Source organism: Choloepus didactylus, chromosome 1 (assembly GCF_015220235.1).
Source record: "Choloepus didactylus isolate mChoDid1 chromosome 1, mChoDid1.pri, whole genome shotgun sequence".
Classification (NCBI taxonomy): Eukaryota; Metazoa; Chordata; class Mammalia; order Pilosa; family Megalonychidae; genus Choloepus; species Choloepus didactylus.
Window position 1 is genome coordinate 180,594,491 of NC_051307.1, and position 25,443 is coordinate 180,619,933.

The 25,443-nt window shown below is 38.1% G+C and overlaps 1 protein-coding gene across 4 annotated transcripts in view; it reads left to right on the top strand.

The window, feature by feature from the left end:
• ZCWPW2 (zinc finger CW-type and PWWP domain containing 2) overlaps nt 1–25,092 on the top strand; it is a 191,464-nt gene extending 166,372 nt beyond the window's left edge. Inside the window, exons 7-10 of one of the 4 annotated variants that reach the window (XM_037846234.1) lie at nt 960–1,027; nt 6,192–6,316; nt 16,270–16,349; nt 23,653–25,092. In XM_037846234.1, the coding sequence (XP_037702162.1) occupies nt 960–1,027; nt 6,192–6,316; nt 16,270–16,349; nt 23,653–23,656 (277 nt within the window). In that variant the 3' untranslated portion in view covers nt 23,657–25,092. Of the gene's footprint in view, nt 1–959; nt 1,028–6,191; nt 6,317–9,630; nt 10,166–10,944; nt 11,147–16,269; nt 16,350–23,652 lie in introns of those variants that run through there. The other 3 variants (XM_037846215.1, XM_037846241.1, XM_037846223.1) reach the window with 3 other exon arrangements.
• Nucleotides 25,093–25,443: the final 351 nt, after the last annotated feature.

Sequence of the window (25,443 nt, forward strand, 5' to 3'; positions counted from 1 at the left end):
TGTGTGATCTTGAACAAGCAGTATAATTCTTCTAAGCCTGCCTTAGTTTCCTCAACTGTAAGATGGGGATAATATCTGAATCTACCTAATAATGATTGTTGTGGAAGTAAATGAGATAATTGCATTTAAAGTCCTTGGCACAGGGCTTGACACATGATGATCAATAAATGTTGGTGGATAAATCATCAAAAAAAAAGCTTTCATAATGAAATAATAAGTCATTGATGACAAGTCTTAGTGTTTATCATTAAACTAGCCATACAGTTTATTTATTTTTTTTAACGAGCAGTAATCAGTGCTGTGTTAAAAGCAGTCCTACTCAAAAACAAAGACTGGCACCAGTAGGTATTCCTTTTCTTGTTCTTTGTCCTTTTTCAGATAATAACTAAATTTTTAAAAAGGACTTTCACTGTGTTATCTCAGTTACACTTCACAGTAACTCCATCAAATAGGTAGAGGGCATATAATAATTAACTCCTCTTAACTGATGAAGAATTTGTGGCTTAGAGAAGTTAAGTGGCTTTCTCAAGATCTCATGGTTAGAGCAAATGAGTTTGAATACATGTTTTCTGACTCTAACTCAGCAACATGCTATCGTGGAAAAAGCATGGATTTTGCAAACTGACAGAACTTAGTTCAGTCCTGCTTAATAATTTACTTGTATTATCAAATTTCCCAATTGCTCTGAGCCTCAGTTTCTTTATGTATAAAACGAGAGTAACAATACCTTAGATTTGGGGGAGGACTGCATGAAATAGCCTGTGTAAAGTGTTTATTGTACATTAGTGCTTTGTGTGCTTAAATCAGTGTTAGTCCCCCTTATTTCAACCAAGAAAAAGTACTACAAGAAAAAGAAATATTTATTTGTAACCTACAATTACCAGTGAATATACATGAATGATTATTTAAATATACATGATAGATCTTTGGAAACTAAATCTGTCATATTGTTTTTCTAGGAAAGCTATTTTAAAATGCTCTTTTGAAAATGTTTGTTCAGATGATGCCTTATCAAAGGAAAACATGGGTATGTGAAGGCCTGTCCTGCTTTTAATTCTTCTACTTACATTTAATTCCACAGAAACTAATTGTAGTCATTTGAAGGAAAAAAAATCTGTACAGATGCACATATATGAGAAACCTTAATGAGCCATTTTTGGTATTGATTTGTATCCTAGGGCTTTTCAATTGACTTTAGGTTTCTATTCCTGTGAGTTAAATTTTCTATGGATTTTATATATATAATGAATCACTAATGACGTTGATACCAGCAGTTGTGGGAGGAAATGCCAGCAATGTTGCATTTCGTTCCAGACCTTTCCATTTCAAATGTATTGGGATCCTAGGGGTGTTTCCTAGAAGAGAGAAGGAAGAAAAGCATGAGCCTGGAGCTTCCAGCAGAATTAATTGCCATTGATATTAGAACACAGAGTGAATGTGGAATGCAGGAAGACAGTTTTCTTTCTCAAAAGTGATTTATTCTTTCTACATTTTCAATAGTCTTGAGAAGCAGGCAAATGCTCATTTGTAAGATGGAACTTTGGCAGCCTTGCAAAGAGGTTTCAAAGCCCATTAAACCCCAAGGAGTACTCCTTGCCATACTCCCTCTCCTGTTTAGCCACCCCCGGATCCTATGGCAGTGCATTTCAATTGGCTACATAAGTCACTCATTTATAGTCTCCTTAAAAGAAAGGAAAGCAGGTAGAGAAAGGACAGATAGAATAACCTATAGTAGTCTCTTTTAAGTTCCCTGCCTGGTTGTCTTGGGTTTCAACACTTAGTTCTTGAGACCTGCCCTTTCTCCTTTTGTAATTTGGACATAATACCACATCTATATGCATATAGATGTGCCTCCATTAAACCAACACAATTTTCTTTTCTTTTAGTTGCCAGCAGTCTTATTATTTTCTCCACAGTTATTTTTTTAAAAACAATGCTTTTGTTCCTCTTCTAAACCACTACAAGATTCTGTTGTTTCTCTTTTCAAACCTTTTCTACTGCTGCTTTCCCACTAAGATGCCTATTCTTGGCTACCTCATCCCTTTGCTTCATATGACCAGTTCAACAATTCATGGATAAAAAAGGCAGAAATTGATTAATCTCTGGACTGAGATGTCACTAGGAGACTTTAGCACTGCAGCTAAGGGCTCCAAAGTCAGGCATCCTCCCCGCCAACTCACACAGGTTTATTACAAAAGATAACCACTGAAGCCAGGAGCTATCCATTGACTGAAAATAACTACATGACTCTTCTGTATAAATGAACACATCTAAGTAGTTATCCAGCTAAAGGGAAGCCCCTTCAGGAGTCTCACGTTCTTTATGACTCTGAAAGTCTCAGGAGTTCATTGTTTAAATAATTAACCTCATCAGCAATTTACTCCTCCTTCCATGAACAACTAAAGAGTGGAAACATCTCATCTATTATGTTCTTTAGAGGAGTTGACTCCCTTCCTGAAAGAGTTGTTCTTTTTAGTAACTTTAACCCTCGTCAAGTTTTGTATTCCTCACCCATATTTCTGTGTATCCCTCTATCCAAGTCTCTAATAACTCTAATTTCTTCTTAGCTTTTAGGATGAGCCCTTGACTAAATGATGGAGGAAAGTTATACCGTCTTCTTCATGAACCCTGCCTCATTTCTTAGACCCTCTTTTCTTACACTCACAAGTTCTAAAGTTTCCCTCCCTACATTAGTCTCCTCCCTACATTTGCTGTTACTTTAAAGGCTTTATGCTCCAATGATTGCTTTTCTCTCCCTTTGTTGGCCATCAGAAGGAGAGCTATTTAAGTGAAGCTATGTTACCTCTCCAAGAATCCATTTCCTCAACTGTAAAAAAGAGATACAATGAGTGTTCTGTAAACCTACAACTTCTCTAAGAAAAAATTAAAACAAAACAAAACAAAACAAAACAAAAAAACAACTAATACAGAGAGTGTAAAACTAGAAGAAAAAAAAAAAAGAGAGATTCAGTAGAAGCCCTCTTATCCAACAAGGGCAGGATCTGTTTCTGAAAATTAGTAGAAAATAGTTTATGAATCATTAAATTAAAAACTTTATGTCCATGGCATGTAAGGATTTGATTTAACAAATAACTATTTGTGTTACATGTCTTCATTTTTTGGAAAATTTCTACCAGAAATATCATCTATTATATTTTTTTATTGTCCCCATAACTCTTTTCTTAAGTGTTAGTGTAAGTCTAATTGTAAGTGTAGTGTGGTGTAATTGGACGTGTAAGAAAATTCATCTATGATGACAAAATAACTATAACAATGATAACCAACACCTGTAGCAATCACCATGTGTCCTCAATGTTCTTAGCAGCCTACATGTATCAGTTTGAATGTACTTACAAGAGCTGTATGAGGTAAGTATAATGTCTCTCTATTTTGATGGGTAACTGAGGCACTTAAGAGGTTATATGACTTTTCCAAGATCACAGAGCCTCTTAAAATTAAAGTGTGCAGCTGTTTCCTTGGTTGCTTTGAGTACCAGGAAACTCAAAGCTAAATTTATGCTTTTGTTTGTACAACATTAGTAGTTGGTCTAAGAATATTTAAAATTTAATTATTGCCCTTTTTATACCCCTTAATTAACTTTGGTTTCTTTTAGACTTTGAGATTTTGTCTTTTGTTTTTTTTTGTTTTATTTTATCACTGTTTTCTGTTGTGAAATACTTCTTGGGGGGGAGAGGGGGCAGTAGACAGTCAATGAATAAGAGTTTGAGTATATAAAAGATTGTTGTATTTCCAGGGGCTAAATATAATCTATTAATATTCCTTATTAAATTAAGAAGGACTTGTTTATCATTCCCCTAAGACAGGTGAGCTTTGAAGAGGAAGGTTAGTATAGGAAAGATCTGGATCATGGGGCGAACCCTAGAAGAAGCATGAAAGCCCTGGGACCTAGGTCTGGTGGGTGGGAGAGGTGACAGGGGAAAAGGTAATATCTGGTCACTAGAGACAATCCTCATTCACCTGCTTTTGATTTGCAGTTTCCTTTAACCTCCAGGCTAAAAGGTGGGCTTGGCCTTCATGGTCTTTTCCCTAAAAGCACCATGCCTACTATTTCTGTTTGTGTCTACAGGAATAGTGCTCTCTTCTTTATTATATTTCAACCAATATTTTACTCATCTCTACATTTAAATTGCAAGCACACGGCTGAGTGTTTGTGAATACTTCAGAACAAAACAAAACAAAACCATGTACTCTTCTTCCTCCCTTGCCCTCTTCTTTTAGAATGCCTTCAGAATTTAAACATTGAAATGGCCCTTCAAATTTATTTAAGATTATTTTTCTCAATGCCAGCTTTGAGGTAACCCAACCAGTATCCTCTTTATATAAAGGAGCTTCTTTAGATATTTAATAGAGAAGTAGATTAAGGAAAACTCCATAAACATACATTTGAAAGCTTTAAAAATAATGACTGATACATTGAGAAAGTCAGTTATTTCTTGAAGAAACAACACTAATTTATTTCATACACATTTATTTTTAAAGGCCAGATATGGACTTCAGTGTAAGAGATACTTTTTTCTTGCTAGCTTTTTTTTTTTTTTTTTCCTTTCTCTGCATGATGGACCAGCTGTATTGCCACCACTTTACTCTCAACAATAAATTGAAACAAGTTGAGTGAAACTGCAGGATAATCAGTACTGATAGAAGATGATTGGTCATGCAATCAGCAAAGGCATTCATTCTCTATCTTTGGAGGATATCATTGCCCAATTTTGATAACCTAGTTTGTAGATAACAATAACTGCTATTTTTTGAGAATGATTTTTGAACTCTTATCAGTTTACAATATCAGGATACCTTTTCAGAAAAGCAAACCTCCCATTGCTTTGGAAACAGAATGGCATCAGTCAAGTTGGTGTTATGATCCTGGTTGATTTATGAGGTCATCCAGTACTTTGTCTACCTTTTGATCAAAAGGAAGTATATATATTTTTCCAGATCATTTGAAACCAGAGGGCCTACAATGCCATTTGGCAATGATATTTATTATCATAAATTGATTGTTTTAGCCTAATTAGAAATATAAAGATGTTTGTATACCATACTTCCTTAGCTGGATAGTTCAAAATCCATCTTCTCAACATTGCACTAAATATCAATGTCAGTTTCCATAGACACAGAATGTAAAGCAGGAGGGAAAACACAGCATCTGTGAGTGGGACCTGGGGGTCAGTACAAAGGTAACCATATATAGTCGTCTATTAAGTAAAAGGTTACTAAATAAGAAATCTGTCATAAAGAGGGGTTAATTTCATTAACAAAGTTGCTTCAATAAAAATATACATTCTAGAAAATTCTGATTCGGTAGGTATGAAGTTATAAGCATATTTTGTAATAAACTTTCCAGGTGACTCTTATGCCCACAAATTTTGAATACCGCTATTCTGGAATATAACAGTTCATACTCTGTGTTGATAGGGTTTAACAATAACTATAGAACACAGATCTATCTGGATACAACTAATAAGTAAATTACAGTTTCATTGGTTTGTTTTATTTTTAAAATATAGGTTCTTATTCCAAGGCATGGAATTGCTTAACAGACAGCTTCTTTCAAACTGGTATTTCTTATTTTGAAAGGTGTTTTCCATAGAGAGAACCTAAGATTGGCTGTGAAGAGACTATGGCCAGGAAGGCTTGTTAATAAATGCTTATTTTCTAGAGTCCTTTGCCCTTAGTAGGAATACAACACATATTTGCTGATTGAATATAAAAGGTTCTAGGGGCTAGCAATAAATATTAACACAAGAAAAATTTTTGTAGACAAAACTGTAATGTGAAAACTGCAAACTAAAAATTGTTTTTCCTGTACTATAGTGACAACCAAGAAAAAAGAAACTTTTTTGTTTCATAACTTCCCATAACTTTAATAGTATTATTTAATAAATAATATTTTAGGCAGAGTTTTTAAATGTCCTCCTAATAAGTAATACTAAAAGAAAATTATTGACAAAGATGATGATAAAGAAATATCGGCATTTTTAGAACTGGGGGAAAGGAAACTGCGTAAAATCTTTTGCATTAATTTATTTTTTCTCCTTATGACATATGAAATATTTATTTTTTATCTTGTAGCATTTAGATGATTTCCTCTTTCTGGGTGGTTAAGATTATGAATTAGATTGAATTAATTAAGATGCAGAATTTTTGACATATTAATGGTGTTTGTTTAGTTGTCTCTGAGACAGAAGTTTTACTAAAAGACCTGGAGCAAATGCTACAGCAAGCACTAGAGCCCACAGCAACACCAGATGAATCTGAAGAAGAATGTGAAGAAGAAACAAATACAGGGGAAAAGGTATTACTGATACTTATCATCAGGTCTAACTAGCAACTTTAAACTATTTAAATACAGTATTGTCCCTGGCTATACATTTTAATTATATGGAAAATATTTTTCACTTCTGAAATTTAGGCCTTTGATTACCATAATATGAATAATGAACTAGTAGCCTCTTGAGAAATAAGAATACACCTATCAATCTTTGAAAAAATACCTGTGTTTCATCCAAGGAGCTCTTTTTGTTTCAGATTCTTGGGGATGGAATAAAAAAAGGGGGGCTCACTATAGCTGAGTGGTGCTAGTACAGAGAGACCTCTCCCCTGCTACAAATGTTCACAAGCGGGAGAAGGGTCTAGGGTAACAGCAGCTTGCTGGAAAATCTACCTTGTTGAGGGTCTGGAGCCACCTGCATATCCTTACCCACTGCCTGGAGAATGGTTCCCACTCTGGGAAAACCCCTGTGGGTCCAACCTTATTATTAACATGATGAAGTTCAGAATTTTGAGTCGGAATAAGTTTCACCATTCATATCTAGATTCATCTTTTTTTTTTTTTTTGCCAACTATGTTGGGTTCAGAAAGACAATGTGTGCTTACTTTATTCAATGGTTATATATGACAACATAAATTTTAAGGTGTTCGACAAACTGCTCAGCACATTGGCTCCTTGTCTCTGCAAATAAAATGAGATTTTACAATGCAAGGCCTAGGAAGGTGGTCATTAATACAGAGCAGCAAGGTTGTGGGTGTGAGAAAAATAAGTCATAAGGAGATACTTCTGTGAGGCAATGCAACTGCTCCATCAGTAGTTCGAAAGAAAAATGGCAGTGAGGAGTCATGTATCCTTAAAGTTTTGTTCGTTCGTTCATTCATTCATTCAGAGATAAAGTACAGTGTGCCTGGAAACGAGAGCATGGTGGTTAGGAGCATTGACTCTGGGTCATATAATGTTTGGGTTCTCATCCTGATCCTGCCAAGTAGGACCTGTGTAATTTCTCCAAGTTTCTTATCACCTGCCTCAGAAGGTTGTTTTGAGTATTAAATAATGTAAAGCGGGAAAAGTGCTTTCCATAGTAACTGTTAGTTAATTGAGAATTGGGAATGACAATTAGAAGGAATAAGTGCTAACATTCTCTTACTTCATTTCTCTTTTCCTGTATTCTCACTTTGAGAACTATTTATGTCCAAGTCTGTCTGTTCTCAGATGCAGAAAAAGATGGATTTGCAAACAAAGTAGTTTACATACTTTGGCAGACTGCCCAATTGTATGATTTCATTCAGAACTTTAATGAGAATCAAGTTGATTCTTAACCACCTTCTTTACTGAGTTGGAAATTTAAAAATATACAGAGAATTTACTAGTAAGGATATACTGTTAAAAGAAAATAAAATTAATGTTAAAAACTTCCTACTGTGTTGAAAGACATAGTATTTTTTAAGTAAGTACAATAATATTAACTTTTACCTGAATTTGCATGGCTTGTAAATGCCATTTTTCAAATTAGAGTTCCATTTTCAGAGAACTTGTTTTCTATATATGAGTCTTCCTTTTTGTAGAGCAAGGTCTATAGGTTGGTGACATACATCTTATATACATTTTATTAACGTAAAATTATTTTTTTCTAGCAAATGTCTATTTTGTTTGAACACCATATGGTTTGTGAAATGTTTTTTCAGCCTTTTCAGTTTGTCTTTTCAAAAATACAGCCAGGCTGATTTTTATAGCAGTGTCCTGGAGCTTTACAGCCATAGAATTGGCTTCTATTTTGCCATTATAACTAGTAACTTGATAGAACAGAAAATTACTCGTGTCTGATTTTTATTTCTTAAGGTAAAATACATAGTTTTAATACATCACCAGGCAGGAGTTTGCCTTTGGTTATAGATTCTTTTACTATTTTATACTTTCAAAAGGCATTTAGGAATTGTAAAAATTAACCATTTTAACTTGCTGGCATGCAAGTGAGTGCCTCCTGCTGACTGATTTATAAACGACTCTCCACATTGTGCTTTATAAGCCTGGTATTCATGCCAGGTTCAGGATACTAAGGGCCTTTTTCACTTTTAAATGTGGAGAAGAGCAATGAAACAAATGATAGTAGATCAGGAGCTATTTCCAGTTTGAAAATAAAGAAATTATCACTTCAGGAATTTCATTATTATTCTTTTTTTTTTTTTTTTTTCTGTAGTGAGTTGAAAGAATTAATATGGCTTCCAAAGGCAATTCCACTTAAAACTGGAGATGTGTTTTTTTAGGAGAAAGAGACCTTTTATAAACATGCCCCAAAGAGCCACCTGATACTTTTAAAGTCCTGAGCATGTTTATTCTCTCAGTAAATATTGTTTGAACTGTTTTTCAAAGTTGTAAATTCAATGATGTTTTCATCATTTATTTCACCTATGAGGTTTCAATTTGATTACTCACACGCATTTACACCAATGGATGAGAGCAACAACATGGAAAAAAAGCAACATGCATGGGTAATCAAAACTCATTCCTATTTGTCATTGAAATGCTTTATGAGATTATTTTCCTCAGTAGAGTTACCTTCCTAATTATGTTCTTTAGCTAATATTCACACTACTTGACATGCCCTGACTCGGCAAGCAATGGGAGAGAATTAATTTCAGATTTTTATAAGTCTACCTGAATAATTCACAAATTGGGTAATCCATCTACAAATAAGACAGAGTTTACTGAATGATTATTTGTATTAAAGGATCCATTTTGATATATGAAAATACTGGTATAAACTACATATATATTCTTTTTTATTTCTTGTATTACATGGGAAGTTTATCCTACCTTTAAGGAACCTTGAAGTTCTAAATGTCATATGTATATCTGTGTTTGTATTGTTTGTGTGTTTGTTTGTTTTTTTAACCAGTGTCCTTACCCATTAAGTTGGAGAAAACTGTCATTACTAGTAAATAATGCTGATCCTTATGAGAAGATGATCACAGGAAATGTGACTAAGACATTTTCTTTAGTTGTATTCCCTATAATAATAATTTTGAAAATAAACAGTATAGAGATCTCATACAAAATTAAAATGATCACATTTTCCCAAAGCATACCATTAAAAATAAACAAAAAATAACTTGTAATAATGGGAATAGTGATGTTCCTAAATATTTTTATATAAACACATTTTCTATACATTATACTATATATGGGGATCATTATTTGACCACCAGTCTAAAAGAAAACTTTTCACAACTGCTGTGGTTTGAGCAGTAACTAACTGCTTTCTATTTTGTTCAAATAGTAAGCCTGGTTTTTAAGTAAATTTGATGTAGTTCTAATGAATTGTATGGTTATTGTTACAGTTGTCTAAATGCAGCCCCGAAGCACCTGCAGGCAATCCATTTGAAGACCATTATGAAGAGGACTATCTTGTAATTGATGGAATAAAACTAAAAGCTGGAGAATGTATTGAGAATATAACTAATAAGTTTAAAGAAATAGATGCTTTGATGTCTGAATTTTAGGGTATTATAAGATTTTCAAAAGTTAATTGTAAAAACATTTACATCTTTATATTTTCCTGAAATCAAAAACTTGAAAATGTTAAATAACATAGGTAATCACTATAGCAAAGTTGATATTTGTAGTAACTGTCTACTTTATATTTTGAGAATGTTCCTAGTTTTGACAGGCAATCAAATGGTTTTTAAGTTAGCGTTAAATATTTAGAATTTAAGAAATCCTGATATTTGTATCTGTAGATTGTTTTCCTTGTTTGCCTTAATTTTAAAATGGTTTATGGAACTTACTGCACAAGCACAGGCTTTACAATGATTATTCAGATACTTTATTCAAATATAGCTAACTGGTAAAATGACTGCCAAAGCTATTATAATTCTTAGAGATAATTCAAATCTAATATACTTAGAGAATATGTATTTGTAGTGGAATTAAACTATTACAAAATAAAAGAAAATAATAAAAATGGTCATATAACAGAGATGGAGCTTTTCTTTAAAAAAAAGTCAGTTACCTTATTATATTAGAAACAATGATTTCAACCACAGTTCTCCAAACTGACTGATTAACGGAGCCTCTGGGAAGCTCAGAATCCAGAGCCCTTCCCTCTTTGAATCAGTATGTCAGGGGCTAAGAATGGGAAAATGTAATTAAAAATTGTGTATAGAAGTTACACATGTTTGCTGTAAAAATCCAAACAATATAGGAAAGTAACAAGTATATCATGGAATGCTGCTCCCTTACCTTCTCTTCTGAGACCCCATTCCTTAGGGACTTCCATGAGCAGTTTTAGTGGGTATCCTTCCAGATCTTTTTCTATGCACGTCAAAATGTGTGCATACATTCCCATTTCTAGTTCCAGCTCTGGCTCTGTCTCTGTGACTATCTGCCTCTCTGAGGGCGATGGGTGTGGAAAAGAGCATTCAAGTACATAAATACAAAAACCAAAGCTTGAGGAGTGGGAAAAAAAAAAATAGCAAGATTGCATCTGGGACTGCTGCTAGTTGAATTAGCTGGAGTGATGAATGATGGTTAGAAGGTAAGCCCCCACAGATAAGGGAGGGCTGTGATATACTCTAAGGAGCTCATAATGTACCCTGAAAATTATAGGGACTAACTGAAGAGTTTTAAACAGTAAAATCCCTTTTACATTTCAGAAAGATCATACCAGCAGCAGTGTGGAGAATGGAATGAGAGGGAGTAACACCATACAGTTATCCTTTCCACATCGTGACTTTCCCCATCGCAGTTTCGATATTATCACGAGTTGGCATAAGAAATTAAATGGGAATTTTCGGGGAGTTTTGCGGAAGCTGCAAATGATACGTGAAGGCCAGTAGACGACACACAAAGGCTAGAAATGTGGAGATCTCTAAAAAAGTTTAGTAAATCATAAATGCATAAAATGCATATACTGTTATGTATAATATTACCTGTACGTGTGTATTTTACTGTTTAATAATATAAACAACTACAATGTTTTTTCTTAAAATTAAATTTGTGGTAAAAGAACTGCAGTTCTATGCACTGGTTTGGGGATACCAGATGTGTTTATGACAGTCTCTCACATGACATCATGTGATGATCTCTGCATCTCGAGTTTCTCCTGACTTGCATCGTTTAACCTCCATAAAAGCTATTAAAATCATGGTTCCCCAGTGTAGTGTTCTGGTGGTTCGGAAAGTTCTCCCAAGAAACAGAGGACAGTGATGAACTTGAAGGAAAAAGTAGAATTGTTAGATATGCTTGGTTCAGGCAAAACTGCTGCAGGGGTTAGCTGCCATTATGGCTTTAATGAGTTGACCTTAAGGCATATCAATAAAAAAGGGAAGGAAATCTGTGAAGCCATTGTTGCCCCCACACCAACTGCAAAGTATTTGCATAAACCATGAGATCTGCATCTCGCAGGTATATAAAGTGCAACATTCTTCTGGGTGCAGGATTGTTATAAAAAAGTCATTCTGGTTGACTCGGGCATCATAGGAGAGAAGACTAAGTCCTTGTATGATTCCCCTAAAAGAAAATGAAGGTGAAGGATTTACCCCTATGGATTTTCAGACCAGCAAAGCCCGGTTTGAAAATTTTAAGAAAAGGTTAGCCCACGCAATGTAAAAGTAACGGGAGAGACAGCATCTGCCGATCAAGGAGTTTGCTGAAACCCTGGGAGAAAAAATTATGTATATTTTCCAGATCGCAGGGGCACCATGCCTCTAACCCGCATGATGTAGAAGGGATAACTGTATAGGCAGGGGGACCATTAAGAGACAATTTCAGAAGTTCCATTGTGAGACCATGAGAGCTTGTACTATGGAGGTGCTGGGGCGGAGAGAAATAAACTAAATTGACATAAGTGGACATTTAGGATTTGCAGACTGAATGTAGGAGTGAGATGGAGGTATCAAGGACTACTCAAGTTTTCTAGTGTTTACAGTGCTGCTCACTGAGGTAGGAATACATGATGGTTAGAAACTGGGGACAAAAATCAAGTTTGGGGCAAACTGTGTGAGTTCAGCAAAGTTTCTAAGCTATTCATGCTTTGATAAAGTCTGCGTTTCAGTACCACTCTGAGAACCAGAATAACTAGAAATGATCTCTAAACATATATTTAAATTCCAAGTGGTATGAAACAGTCAAGGTTTAGCAACTGCTAAGGTATACAGTCAATGGCATACCCTCTGGCCACAGCATTTCAGACAACCACGCCCTTGCTCTTTCTTGGTGGTATGATTTTATATTCACAGCCTATAAGAAGTAATTGATCCCATTTCTTGTTACTGTTTGGACAGATTCAACCATAAAAGGGGGGATTATTGTTATATGTGAACAACTGTATCCACAATTCTAGTGTTTGATGTAAACCCCCCATCTAGGAGACCAGTTAGATCACTTGCAGTTAATTCCTCCTAGAGAATGGCTAGAGGCTCATCCAAGTCAGATTCTACAGGCAAGATACCGAAATTTCTAGACAGAAGTTATCTCTGTCGTGATCTGAGTTGTAGAAGTCTGCGATTTCCACTGAAGTCTTTGTGCACTTGAGTGGCTCAAGATTATTCTGAGAACAAACATTGGCTCTACCTGCAGAGGAAAACTGCAGTATGTCTCCAACTAGAGGCTGGAGGATGTTCTCTATCTATGTGAGAATATACTTTTTTGGATTTCAAGATACAATGTTGTGGTTTGAAGCTGTATGTACCCCAGAAAAACTTGTTCTTAAATCTAATCCATTCCTACTTACAGTGGGTGCAACCATTGTAAGTAAGACATTCTGATGAGGTTACATCAGTTAAGTTGGGGCCCAACTCAATCAGGATGGGTCTTAATCCTACTACTGGAGTCCTTTATAAATGGAATGAAATTTAGAGAGAGAAAGAGCCATAAGAAGTAAGAAGCTGTGATCAGTGAAACCCGAAAGAGAACAGAGAGGCCAGGAGAAGCCGTCATGTGTACTGCCTGTGACAAGCTAAGGACCAAGAATCACCAGCAGCCAACCCCAGAATGCCACAGTCTTCGGGGAGAAAACAATACCTTGATGATGCCTTGATTTGGACCTTCTTTTAGCCTCAAAACTGTAAGCAAGTAAATTCCTATTGTTTAACCTTACCTATTTCCTGGAATTGGCCTGAGGAGCCTAGGAAACTAAAGCAAATGTGCAGGGGGATGAAGGAACAGTCAACCAACAGCTCTGTCCTCAGGGATGAGAACCATGCCTGGCTGGCAAACCCTCACTGCTGGTAAATATCCTGTGTTCCGAGGCAGGTCATATAACATAGACCAGGATATTGCGATGAAACTGTGGAGCCAGAATGTCTGCCTTCAGATCCTGGTGCTGCCACTTATTAGTTGGGTGACCTGAGGCAAGTTATTTAACTTAACTGAACCTAAGCTTTTTTCATTTATAGAATGGAGGTTGCTGTGAAGAGAGACATATCAACTTACGTCAATGTGTATAACAATCTATTATGACACATGGAAAAACTATGCAAGACATGACTATCATAGTTGGCTGAGAGCATTACTCTCCTGACTGCTTCTAGCCATGCCTGTCCTGTACATAATAGACTAACATGCTCCTTTCAGCAGAACCAGAGGCTACCCACATGCTTCTGGGGGAATGGAACTGAGGACTGTATGATTAGTTAATTGATACGGCAATCCTAGAGGTGGGCAATAACCCACATCTATAACTAGAGCTTTTTGCTAGGTCCAAAGAAGAATATCATAGGAAAATTGCTTCTACCTACCAACAGAAGTTCAATTCTAAGTAGACTAGTTATACCAAATTTCATGTGTGAGGTATGGAGCAAACTTCAGGGCCTCTGCCCAAGGATTTTGTTGTAATAAGAGCCCCTCTTTGTCCAGTTTGAGGAATGGCTGACTGATTCTCTTTGGAATAAGTTGGACTAAGACCATCTAAACTATAGGCTCCATGGATTTATGGTATGATCTGGATCCACTGTAGGCTGAGCCCCCAGTTAAATCTACAGACCCTGGAGGGTTGAGCACCAAAGCCATCACTGCTATCCCATGTTACAGGAAGTCCTGGTCCATTTATTCCATGCTTGAAACTGAATTTATGTAGGTATTCCCCATAGTGAGAAGCTTAGCTCTTTTTCTTTTCTTTTCTTTTCTTTTGTTAGAGAAGTTGTAAGTACATTGAGAAACCATACAGAAAATACAGAGTTCCCTTATACCACCCTTCACACCTTAGCTCTATCTTTACTGGAGACAAACTGTATGCTTGCAATAGGTTATTCCCTCATTGCTACCAGTAGGTTAAAGAGGAAAGTTGCACCCTTGTACATGTAAAAGTCTAACAGCTACAGCCTTGAACTTACTGACTCTGCAGTGGAGAGTGATAGACCACAGACCATCCACTGTTAGTGGATGGATATTAGTTAATCCATTCACTAATAGACTTAGGTAAACTTTGTAAGTCAGTCTTGTGTCTATGTAAACATAATGGAAATAATTGATGGTTAGTTATTTCTGGAGGAACCTTTCATTCATGAGCCCGAGGTGACCTGTGTAGTGCTTATGATGCAACCAGACCATTTCACCATCTAATGCCTCCCCTAAATAGCTGGTAATCCATGACCTCATCATTTACTGGGGCTAACAAATGGTAGAATTCTGCTCCATATTCTTTGAGACCTGTGGAATTTGTACCTGTGGCTCTCTCAGGGGAGAAAGGTGAGATTTTTAAATTCTAGAAATTGTCAAATCCTCTATTAATCATTTCTTCTCTCTGCAGGGTTCCCAGGGAAGAATTATTATTTAAAAATTCCAAGAACTACTTTTGAGCTGAGCCAGTCCTTGATTCCTCTCAACAGAGTTCGAAAAATTGGGTTAGACAGATAATTTAGGCCTTAAGGTCCAAGTGGGACTTCCTCTGTCCCCAAATCTAAATCTGGGGACTTTTCCACCTATTGGTTTGTTGCACGGTATAAGCACTCAAAGAAGTGAGCAGCATAATCAAATGAAAGGGCAGACAGAAGTGAAGATGGTTTCCAAGAAAAATTTTGAAAGTGTGAGCTGATTGATTTTCACTGTATGTAGTAAGAAAGAGATATGCTTAAAAAAAGTGGCCAACTTACAAGCAGAACTTAGAGGGAATAGAGAGAGACTGGCAGTTTCTAGGTTATAACCTGAGGACAAAGATCAAATCCAAGCATGATTGTTAATTTATAGGGGAGGGACAAAGACCAAATCCAAGTGGTTTACAGTAAAACATGCCCGCAAGGTAAAGACCCAAGCAAGGATGTGTGTATAACACTGCAAAATGTTGCAAGGTGGGTTTCGGTAGATCTTTCAGATGGTCAAGCATCCTAGAAAGTTTAAAGGCATGGGATCATAGCTTCCTGGTATGCCCAAAGTGCTAGTAATTAAATCTGGAGAGAAAAGCTTGTCTTAAAAAGAATTGTGATTTTAACATATGGAATGAACTAGAATCAAACGCATAAAAAACCCGCTAAGTTATTGAGCAAGCTGTATTGCCGAAATACTGCCAGCCTAGACTAAAAGGGGCTGAAAGTGTTTGAGAAGTGAAGAAGACCTCTGAGCCCCCAATTTGCTACAGGTAAGAAATAGGCTGGGAAAACTTTTCAGCCACCAGGAAAAAAAGGTGTTTATGCGTCAAATGAGAGAACAAATGAGGAAGATGATTGAAAAGGAGGTTTCAGAGGGCAGAGCCTGGAGCTGTAGAGAGCAATGGAAACTGTCCCCCTCTACCCCAACCCCCAAACAGAACCAAACTATAATTAAGAAATATTTCCTACCCTCAGGGCAGGGGAATTTGGCTAATTTGCCTAGAAAGATTTCAGAATTGCTAGGGACCAATCTCCCTCTTTTTGAATGGGAGTGCTTCCTGTTTTTATCCTGTCCTGTTATACCAATTACATATTTGTAGATGTGTGTGTGCGTGTGTGCTTGTGCATGTGTGGATGGGGGGAAGGTTTTGACAATTTGTTTTTTTGGGGTCATAGGTCTCTAGATCAACAGGAGCCACTCCTGGACCTGATGTAGATCGAGAGGCCCTGGATTTTGAGCCTGCTGCCATGACTGGGTGAGACTCGTGAGTGTCCTTAGATAGGGTGGGGTATGTTTTTCATATGGGGAAATGTGAATAATGTGGTCAAGAGGGTGGTCTGCAGTTGATTAGATTATTAGCCCAAATTCTTTGCATCTCCCTGTATCGGATACTCATCATGGCCCCATCATGGGCAGAATGTATTTCTCTGCCTTTTGACTTGGGGCTTGGCTGTGAGACTTACTTTGATCATTGTAATGGGATGGGATTAATGGCAACAATTCCAAATCTAGGCCTTAAAAGATCTTGCCTGTTTCTGCTTTTTCTCTTATACCTCTGCCATTACTTTGAAAAGAACATGCCCCAGCAAGCCTTCTGGTTCAGGGAGAATGAAATACCATGGAGAAGAAGACCCAGATCCACAGACCTGTATAATGAAGCACAGCTTCCCCAGCCACTAAAGCCTGAGGCAGAGCTGCCCAGGTTGACCTGTAGATAGATCTGTGAGAATAAGAGATTGTTGTTTTAAGCCACTGAGTTTTGGGGAGGTTTGTTACATCGCATTACTGTGGCAATTGTTAACTGATTGTTTAGTTTGCTAATGCTGCCCAGAATGCAAAACACCAGAAATGGATTGGCTTTTATAAAGGGGGTTTATTTGGTTACAAAGTTATAGTCTTAAGGCCATAAAGTGTCCGAGGTAAGGCATCAACAATCAGGTACCTTCACTGGAGGATGGCCGATGGTGTCCAGAAAACCAGTTAGCTGGGAAGGCACGTGGCTGGCATCTGTTCCAGAGTTCTGGTTTCAAAATGGCTTTCTCCCAGGATGTTCTTCTCTAGGCTTCAGCCTCTCTCCAAAATGTCACCCTCAGTTGCCCTTGGGGCATTTGTCCTCTCTTAGCTTCTCTGGAGCAAAAGTCTGCTTTCAATGGCCGTCTCCAAAATGTCTCTGTAAACTGCATTTCCTCTCTCTGCTCCTGTGCATTCTTCAAAGTGTCCCTCTTGGCTTAGCAAGCTCACTCCTTCTTTCTGAGCTTATATAGTGCTCCAGTAAACTCATCAAGGCCCATGCTGAATGGATGGGGCCACACCTCCATGGAAATTATCCAGAGTTATCACCCACAGTTGGGTGGGGTGCATTTCCATGGAAACAGCCTAATCCAAATGTTCCAATTTAATCCCCACTAAAATGTCTGCCCCACAAGATTGCATCAAAGAATATGGCTGTTTCTGGGGGACATAATACATTCAAACTGGCACAGTGATACATTTGGATTCTTGGTACCAGCAACAATTCCACAGACCAAATGTGGTGGCAGCTTTTCAGTGGCATTTAGCCCTTGGAATGTTGTTCTCTAGGGTAGTACTATTCCCAAGGGGGTCCTGCCTTCTGGGTTGAACCCAGAGTGATAGACCCTGGCCCTCTCCCAGTGACTTTCCCAACTCTGTCTGGATCTGGCCCAGACTAGCCCTTCAACTGGTGGGGCTCAGTACCTTCTCTGTCCAGCCCACAGTGGTGAGTTTTATTATAAATTGCATCATACTGCTTTATCAAGGAGGTAGCATATGTAGATATATTATTAATAATAGGATACCAGCACCCGCAAGGTATTATTAAAGGTTCACTGAGTGGGTCATTCTTCCTTTTAAGTAATTATAGACTCATAAAGATCACGTAGAGTGGAGAATGTGGATGTGTCCATAATGGTGGTAAAGAAAAGTATGAGTATATTTCCACCCCCTTCTTTTCCCCATTACTCCTTAGCTCTTTGGTATTGTATTATAGGATGTTGAGTTGTAAAACCTGAGTCCACATTTCACCTACTGATGTATGTAAGTCATATAGCCAATAAACAGAAGTGTGAGAATTTGAATACTTTTCTGTTTGGTTTTGGACCCCATGCCCTTGGTTACTGTCTGTATTGTCTTAATAAGCTATTTACTGGCTGGGTGTTCAGTGTCCTCATATGTAAAACAGAAATGAAACTATTTAAAACAAAGCATCATTGTGAGGAATAAATGAAATAGTTTATGTGAATGTGCTTTGTAAATCAATTTGATCTTCTGTTGACGCCTTCATAAAGGAACTAAGTATGTGTTCAGATACATGTAATTAATAATTATTACATTAATACATTTGCAATGATCACTTGGCTTACCCTTGTATTATTCCATCTATTATCACTAACACCAGAGTTCCTTTTTTCTCTTTTTTAAAATTAATCTCAGAGGATCTTTGCCAACAGCATTACAGTCTTATCTCTGATGGTTTTGTTAACAGCAATGTCTTATCTTTTAAACGACATTTCATTGTTGAATTTTAGAAATGGCTTTAAATCACATTGCTTTCTTCACAGACATTCAGCTAAAAGGTGAAGGAGGGAAAAGTCTTCATATTGATGGTGGTGGCAGGGTTCTCTGTCACTTTGGATATAGTCCAGCAAATGCATGAATGCTTTTCACAGGGAGCCCATGTAATCCTTCAGGAAGCTCTCCTCCAGCAAGTCAGAATTTAGGTCCAGGCTCAAAGGATCATTCAGAAGCCGGGAAGCTCACCAAAATACTTGATTAGCGTTAGTCTGTTTCAGGGTTGCCACTTCCTTATCACGCCATGTATTTGAATTTGACACATTTGAAATTTTATAAAATAAACCTCTTGCCATTTGTAGAGGAAAAAGAGGAGGCAGGAGAGAAATGTGTTTGTGGCTCTGCCCCTCTCTTCTGGATCTTACAGTCTAGTAATAGACAAACTTACACAAATATAGGTAGTCCTCAAAGCAGAAAATGCATGTGAAAGGTGAATGTCTTAAAGTAGAATGGTGTTCTGTTCCCAAAGTGCTAACTGTTGATAATAACAAAATCCCTTAATACAATTCCTTCAGGCCCCGGTGTCCCCTGCCAGAGGGGAGAAAGCACCTCAGTCTGAGGTCAGCAGATAGCTTTAGACTTGGGTTTCTAGCAGCTGTCCATAGAGGGAGTTAAGCCAGAACTAAGACTCTCCATTCCAGCCCCTCCTTTTGTTCTTTTCAACTGCAGAGAGGGATTTTTGAATGCTACAGGATTGAATGACATTGGCATCTGGTCTTTAAATTCCACAGATCTTGGCCTAAGGGGACTTTCTGTTTCCAGAAGCATATGGCTCTGACCCTAGATGCTCCCTATGACCACCACTGTCCTTCCTGTCCAACTTCCTGTTCAATTGCTGGTCTGCAATCCACCATGCCCTGCTCCTCCTCCCAGTGTGAATGAAGCCAAGATACGGGAGGCATAGGAACAGAAGGTTGGCAAGGAACACTCCTCTTAGGTGGTGGTTCTAGGTAAGCCAGCAAGCTCTTAGAGACCCTTTACAACAGAGTAGGTAGAAGGGGACAGAGGGTGAATGAGGGGCAGGGCTGCGCCTCTTCAGAGCAAGGGACTGTCTAGTCAGCCTTCAGCTCCCGTCCACAGCCCTTCTTCCTACCTCTTTTAAGAACCCCCTGACCCTGTCTCTCAGCAGCAGCCGCTGTCAGACAGTGCCAGAGCTGGAAATCAACATTATTCACAAAATCTTCACTAAAAAAGTCTGACTTCTTCCAAGCAAAGGAAGGTTAGTGGGTCAGTGTATGACAACGTGTGAAAGTGCAAGTTATTTGGAAACCAGAGTTCACTCTTATGAGACATAATGTGTTAAGTACTAGAGTGGAGAAGCAAAAACAGAGGAGAATGAGATTAATTCTGACTGCAGGAACAGCTTCATGGAGACATTTCATTCATTCATTCATTCATTCATTCAATACTATAGGTCAGATATTTTGTAGCAAAGCTTTATAATAGTGAACAAGACAGACGTGACATCCAGCCCCATGGAACTTATATTGACCTTGGGCAAATTGCTTTAGCCTTTCTGTGCCTCACTTTCCTTGTCTGTAAAATGGGAATAATAATGATTATTTTGATAATAGTAATAATAATGCTGATCTCATAGATTTGTTGAACAGAGTAAAATGAATAAGATATGCAAAGCACCCAGCAAGTCACCTGACATGTTGCACGTTATATCAATACTATTAATACAGTCTAGCTGGGAAGAGAAACCCATGAAGCAAGGCTCAGTTTTGAAGGTAGAAGAGTGGGCTGTCTGGAGAGGATGAAAGTGGTAAGCTAAACAAAGCACAGGGGTGACAAAAGCAGGAGCAGCAAGTAACTAACCAGGTAACCAGAGTGGAGTGTGTGAGGAGAGGAGCATCTAGAGTTTAAGGCCAGAGCAAGCAGGTTAGGCCTTGCTCAGGGAGGGCCTAGTATATCGTGCCAAAAGGCCAGCACTTGATGCAGCAGCGGAGCCAGATTTTGCAGTAGAGAGGAGTCATCACCACCAGAATCTCCGGGACTAGCCACCCCAGGGTGTTGGGCATTGTAGCTGGCTTGGAATCAGACTGTTTGCAATTTGCACGTGTGGGAAGGCAGCAGGCAGACATTACTATGCCAACCTTTGCCCCTCTGTCTGGGGAAATCCGTGCCCTGATGTTAGCTCAGATTGTCAGCTTCCACAGCAAGCGCCTTAGGGTTGCCAGCAGGCAGTCAGGGACTGGAAGGTTAGGTGTCTCTGAGAAGTCTTACTAAACTCACGGCTGCCTGGGAATATAGCACCACAGTGGCAGAGTTTTAAATGGCAAAGGGTCTCCAGCTGTCAGAAGGGTTATAGGTAGATACTTTCATTTGTCCTCCATGAAAGCTTAATATCATTTTCTTCTGTTCAAGTCAACTTACAGACCTCATTACTTCAAGTTCATCGAGTGGCTAGAGCAGCTTTTTTGATTTTCACATGCTCTCAGAATCATGTTGGGGTAAAGCTAATGCATTTTTAACCAACTTCAGCAATTGAAAGCTCTTTGGTGCTGTAGTGTATTAAAACAATGGTTGATAACACTTGGAAAGCATTATCTGTGTCAAGAGGGATTCCCACTATTACAGTGTGAGCTCCTGGAGGCAGGGTCTGTGTTACCTTCCAGTTTCTGTCTCCATCAAGACCATTGCTTAGGGCCTTGCACATGTTGACTTGAAGCTTTCTGGTAATCTAGTCTGTTCAAAAACCTCGTCTGACAAGTTCTATACTCATTCACCTTTGTTTTAAACCTAAGGTTTTTGAGTATTTTTTCTTCTAACTTCCCCCTCCCCCAACCCCTCATAATGCACACATGGGCTATCTATTACCTATTGCTACAACAACGCTGGGTAGCAAGCAACCACAAAATGCCATGGCAAACAACAAAATACATCTTGTAGTTTGCGAGTCTGCAGGATTCATCTGGCTTGGTTATTTTCAGCTGGTTTCACAAATCAATTAGGCCTGGCTAGGTTCGCTTACCTGTCTAGGGGCCTGGGGACTGCAGGGTGATCTAGGACAGTCTCAGGTGGGAATATCGGGGCATCTTGGCCCTGTTTCATGTACACCTTTCATCTTCCTGAAGCCTAGCTGGGCATGTTCTCAGGGAGATGGCAGAGGTGCAAGAGCAAGGGCAAGCCCCTTTATGCGTGTGCCCTCCAAGTCTCAGCTATGTCATGTTTGCTTGCATCCCATTGGCCAAGGCAAGTCACGTGGCAACCCCACAGTCAGAGGGGGAGGTTCTGTGAAAGGGCATGAATACAGTGGTGGGCCTTTCATGGAACCCATCCTCCACATGTGCTCATTGGGGAAAACAAAAATAGAAAACAAAAAAAACTTCAATAAGAATGCAACCTGCAACCCTATCATCTACTAGATAAATCATTATTGATAGTTAAAAAATCCTCCCAACTTTTCCCCCAAGTAAATAGGTACTTTTCAAAGCATGTATGAAATAATGCCAATCACATAATTGTTTCCATTGCTTTTTTCTATTAACTGCATATTGTGAACATATTGCCACAGCTTAAAATATTGTTCTCAACATGCTTTTTAAATGATTTCTTAATTTCAGCTGTTTGTATCCATAAAATAAAATAGCCTCTTGTTGGACATTTCTTTGTTTCCATGTTTCCACAATATAAACAACCTGCCATGAACATCAGTGCTGCCTACATCCTATTGTTTTTTTTCCGAGTCATTCCTAAAAGAGGAATTGTTGGGCAGAGAATCTGGACAGTTTTAAGGCTTTTTATGTCTACCAATTTATTATCTTCTACCTGAGCATTCTGTTTCTCTGCTAGGCTGAGTTTGGGTTTCTGCTTGAGTTTTATGTTGCTTCTATAGTGCATTAGGTTAGTCTCAGTCTTAAAGAACATTGACTAAATGGCTATGAGATGGGTATTTTTTCCCTGTTTTCTTTGGGAGGCATGACAGTTAGCATTAGCATAAGGCCATAGGCTTCTGCCTGGAAGTAATGTGATAAGAATAATAAATCAGGAATAGAACAGGGGAAATAAATTGTTAAAAGAAACAATAATAGGTCATTTGATTTAGATGCTTTCTTTTTGATCAGTCACTATTGTGACATATACTATTGAAGAGTCATTGGGGAGATAAACATTTTGGTGTACTGATGGGATTGAAAAATCTAGGTTATAGTTCAGTTTGGGCAGGGGTGGAGGAGTAGAGATGGTTTAGAGAATGAGATCAGTTTCTAGCAATTCCTTTTATTAAGGTCATGTGTCTTTCTTTCCTGTATTATAATCATAATCATCAAAGTTTTTGATGTCAAATTTCTTAGCTGATAATTCCCAAGATCCACCTTTCTTGGATTAAATTGAAATTGCATGCAAAAAGAGTGTGAGGACTATTTTATTTTTCATCCACTTATGTGTTTACTTTATGTGTTTGTAATCTCTGTTCATAATGCCCAGAGGAAAAACTGGTTTGGGGATGATGGTTCTTGCCCCACAGCACAAAGTACATAGATTCATTCAAACCCATTATTGCTCCATAATTGTAACCTTACACACAATGGACTGTGAGTACCTCCAGGTCAGGATTTGGGCTTTATGGATTTCATAATCACCGGACCTAGCATAGCAAGCAAGGGCTTAAGAGATATTTGTTCAATAAATGAATGAAAGGAGTTTGTGTTATGTAAATACCTGGAACAAACACCCTTGACCAAATGAGTCTTAGGTTTGCCATCTAATTCAGCTTTTCCAGCTACATAAATCCAAGTTCTCAAAGCTGATCAAACTTTGAATCTTTACACAATTTTGCACTTTATTTTATACGTCCCTATATGCTTCACTACTTTTTTCATGAGTGTGGTAGCCAGTCTGTCAGATGAATCTTCTCTGAATCAGGTTGACCTGTGTTACCATTAAGATATTGTGAACATGACAGAGTTTGACTTCCAAGGCTAGGTCATGAAAGACATTGCAGCTTCCATCTTGCTCTCTTTTAGATAATGCATTTTGGAGGAACCCAGCTCCCATGATGTGAGGATTTTCAAGCAGTCCAATAGAGAGCTCCATGGCATGAGAAATTGAGACTGCCAGCCAAGAACCGGCACCAACTGGCCAGCCATGAAAGTGAGCTATTTTGAAAGTGGATCCTCCAACCCTCAAGCCAAGATTGCAACCTCGTGAGAAATTCTGAGGCAGAACCACTCAGCTGAACTGCTCTTAGATTCCTGAGCCACCGAACAGTGTGAGATGATAAATTTTTATTGTTTTAAGCACTAATGTTTTGGGATAATTTGTTACATGACAATAAATAACTAACACAATGTGTGGTGGGCTTGTCTCACCAAATAGATCATAAGCACCTTGAAAGGAAAAAACTGTATCTTTCATTTCTCACAATGACTTGCATAGTATTGAGACAAAATTAGGCCCAATACATGAATGCTGATGCTTCACAATTAAGTTCAAGTCAAGTCAATAAATATTTATTTAATACTCACCAGATACTCTTCTAGGGGCTAAGGAAAACAGTAAACAAAAAGGAACAAAGTTAAGTTCTTGTGGGGAAGATAGACAGTAATAAAAATATATAGATAATAGACCAGATCAGTGGTGATAAGAAGCTAAGAAGAAAAATAAAACAAAGTTGGGGGATGCTGTCTTATATACTTTATGTAGGGTCTCTGTTAAGAAAGCTTTTGAACAGAGAGCTGTTTATGTATCTGGGAAAGAGCATCCCAGGCAGAAGTAATTGCAAGGTCAAAGGCCACGTGACTGGCAAGGCTTGGCACATTCAATAAGGCCAATATGGTTAAGGCTGAGTTCACTATTTGTTTCTGATTTCACTATTTAGTTAATTGAGTTTTTTATAAGTGCAGCTTTACATTTGTATTTCTCTTGGTGGCTTGGACCCCTCTTCTTCCCTTTCCCTTTTTCCTGAATTTGAATAGGGCACTGTTTAGTGGTCTACTTTTAAAAGACCTGTTTGTGCAAATGTATCATTATGTAAACATAAAAATGGCTAATGAGTCAACAGGTTAGTATTTATAGCTGGGGTGAAGAATTAGGAAATTTACTGATTACAATCTTCCTTTTATTATTTCTGCTACTTGAAGCTTTCCACTTCATTAAAGCCATTAGTACCCATCAATAAATGATAGAACTTTTGTATTAACACAAATATGCAGGAAGGAGTCAGGCTCAGTCGTATTTTTTATGAGACAAAGGGTCTGAAATCTATAAATATTTAGTTGTCCCAATGGAATAACAAATAAAATTCTGTATCCTAAATATTCTGTCAATCCATGCTGTGAGCTTTACCTCCTTTCCTGCTTTTGCTGAAACAAACACATGACATGAAATCAGAGGTGTGGCAACCCGTGGTCTGAGCAGCACAGGCCTGCAGATCTTTGGTGCACAGCAGTCTGCATGACCTAGGCAGCTATATGTTTAACCTATTGTCTTTCTAAACTGGTAAAGAGAAAAAGGGTAAATTGACCTTAAAATGTAACTTTATGCAAGCAGGCAGGAAGTGAGAGGCTCTTAGTCTCACAAAAAGAGCAAAATGTAATTGTTCAAGTGCTATTCTAATCCTTCCTGCACCACCCCCCAGGTCAAAGTGACCTGTTCCTACATCTATGCTCCCTCCACCCTTAGGAGGGCCTTTGTCTTAAACCCTTGTAATAAGGCTTTCTGCCCTTTTTGCATTGCTCGGTCATCTTCCCTGTGAACACGATGCCTGCCTGGCCTGAGAGAGCTGTCACGATCTCTCCACAACTTCTCACCCTGTA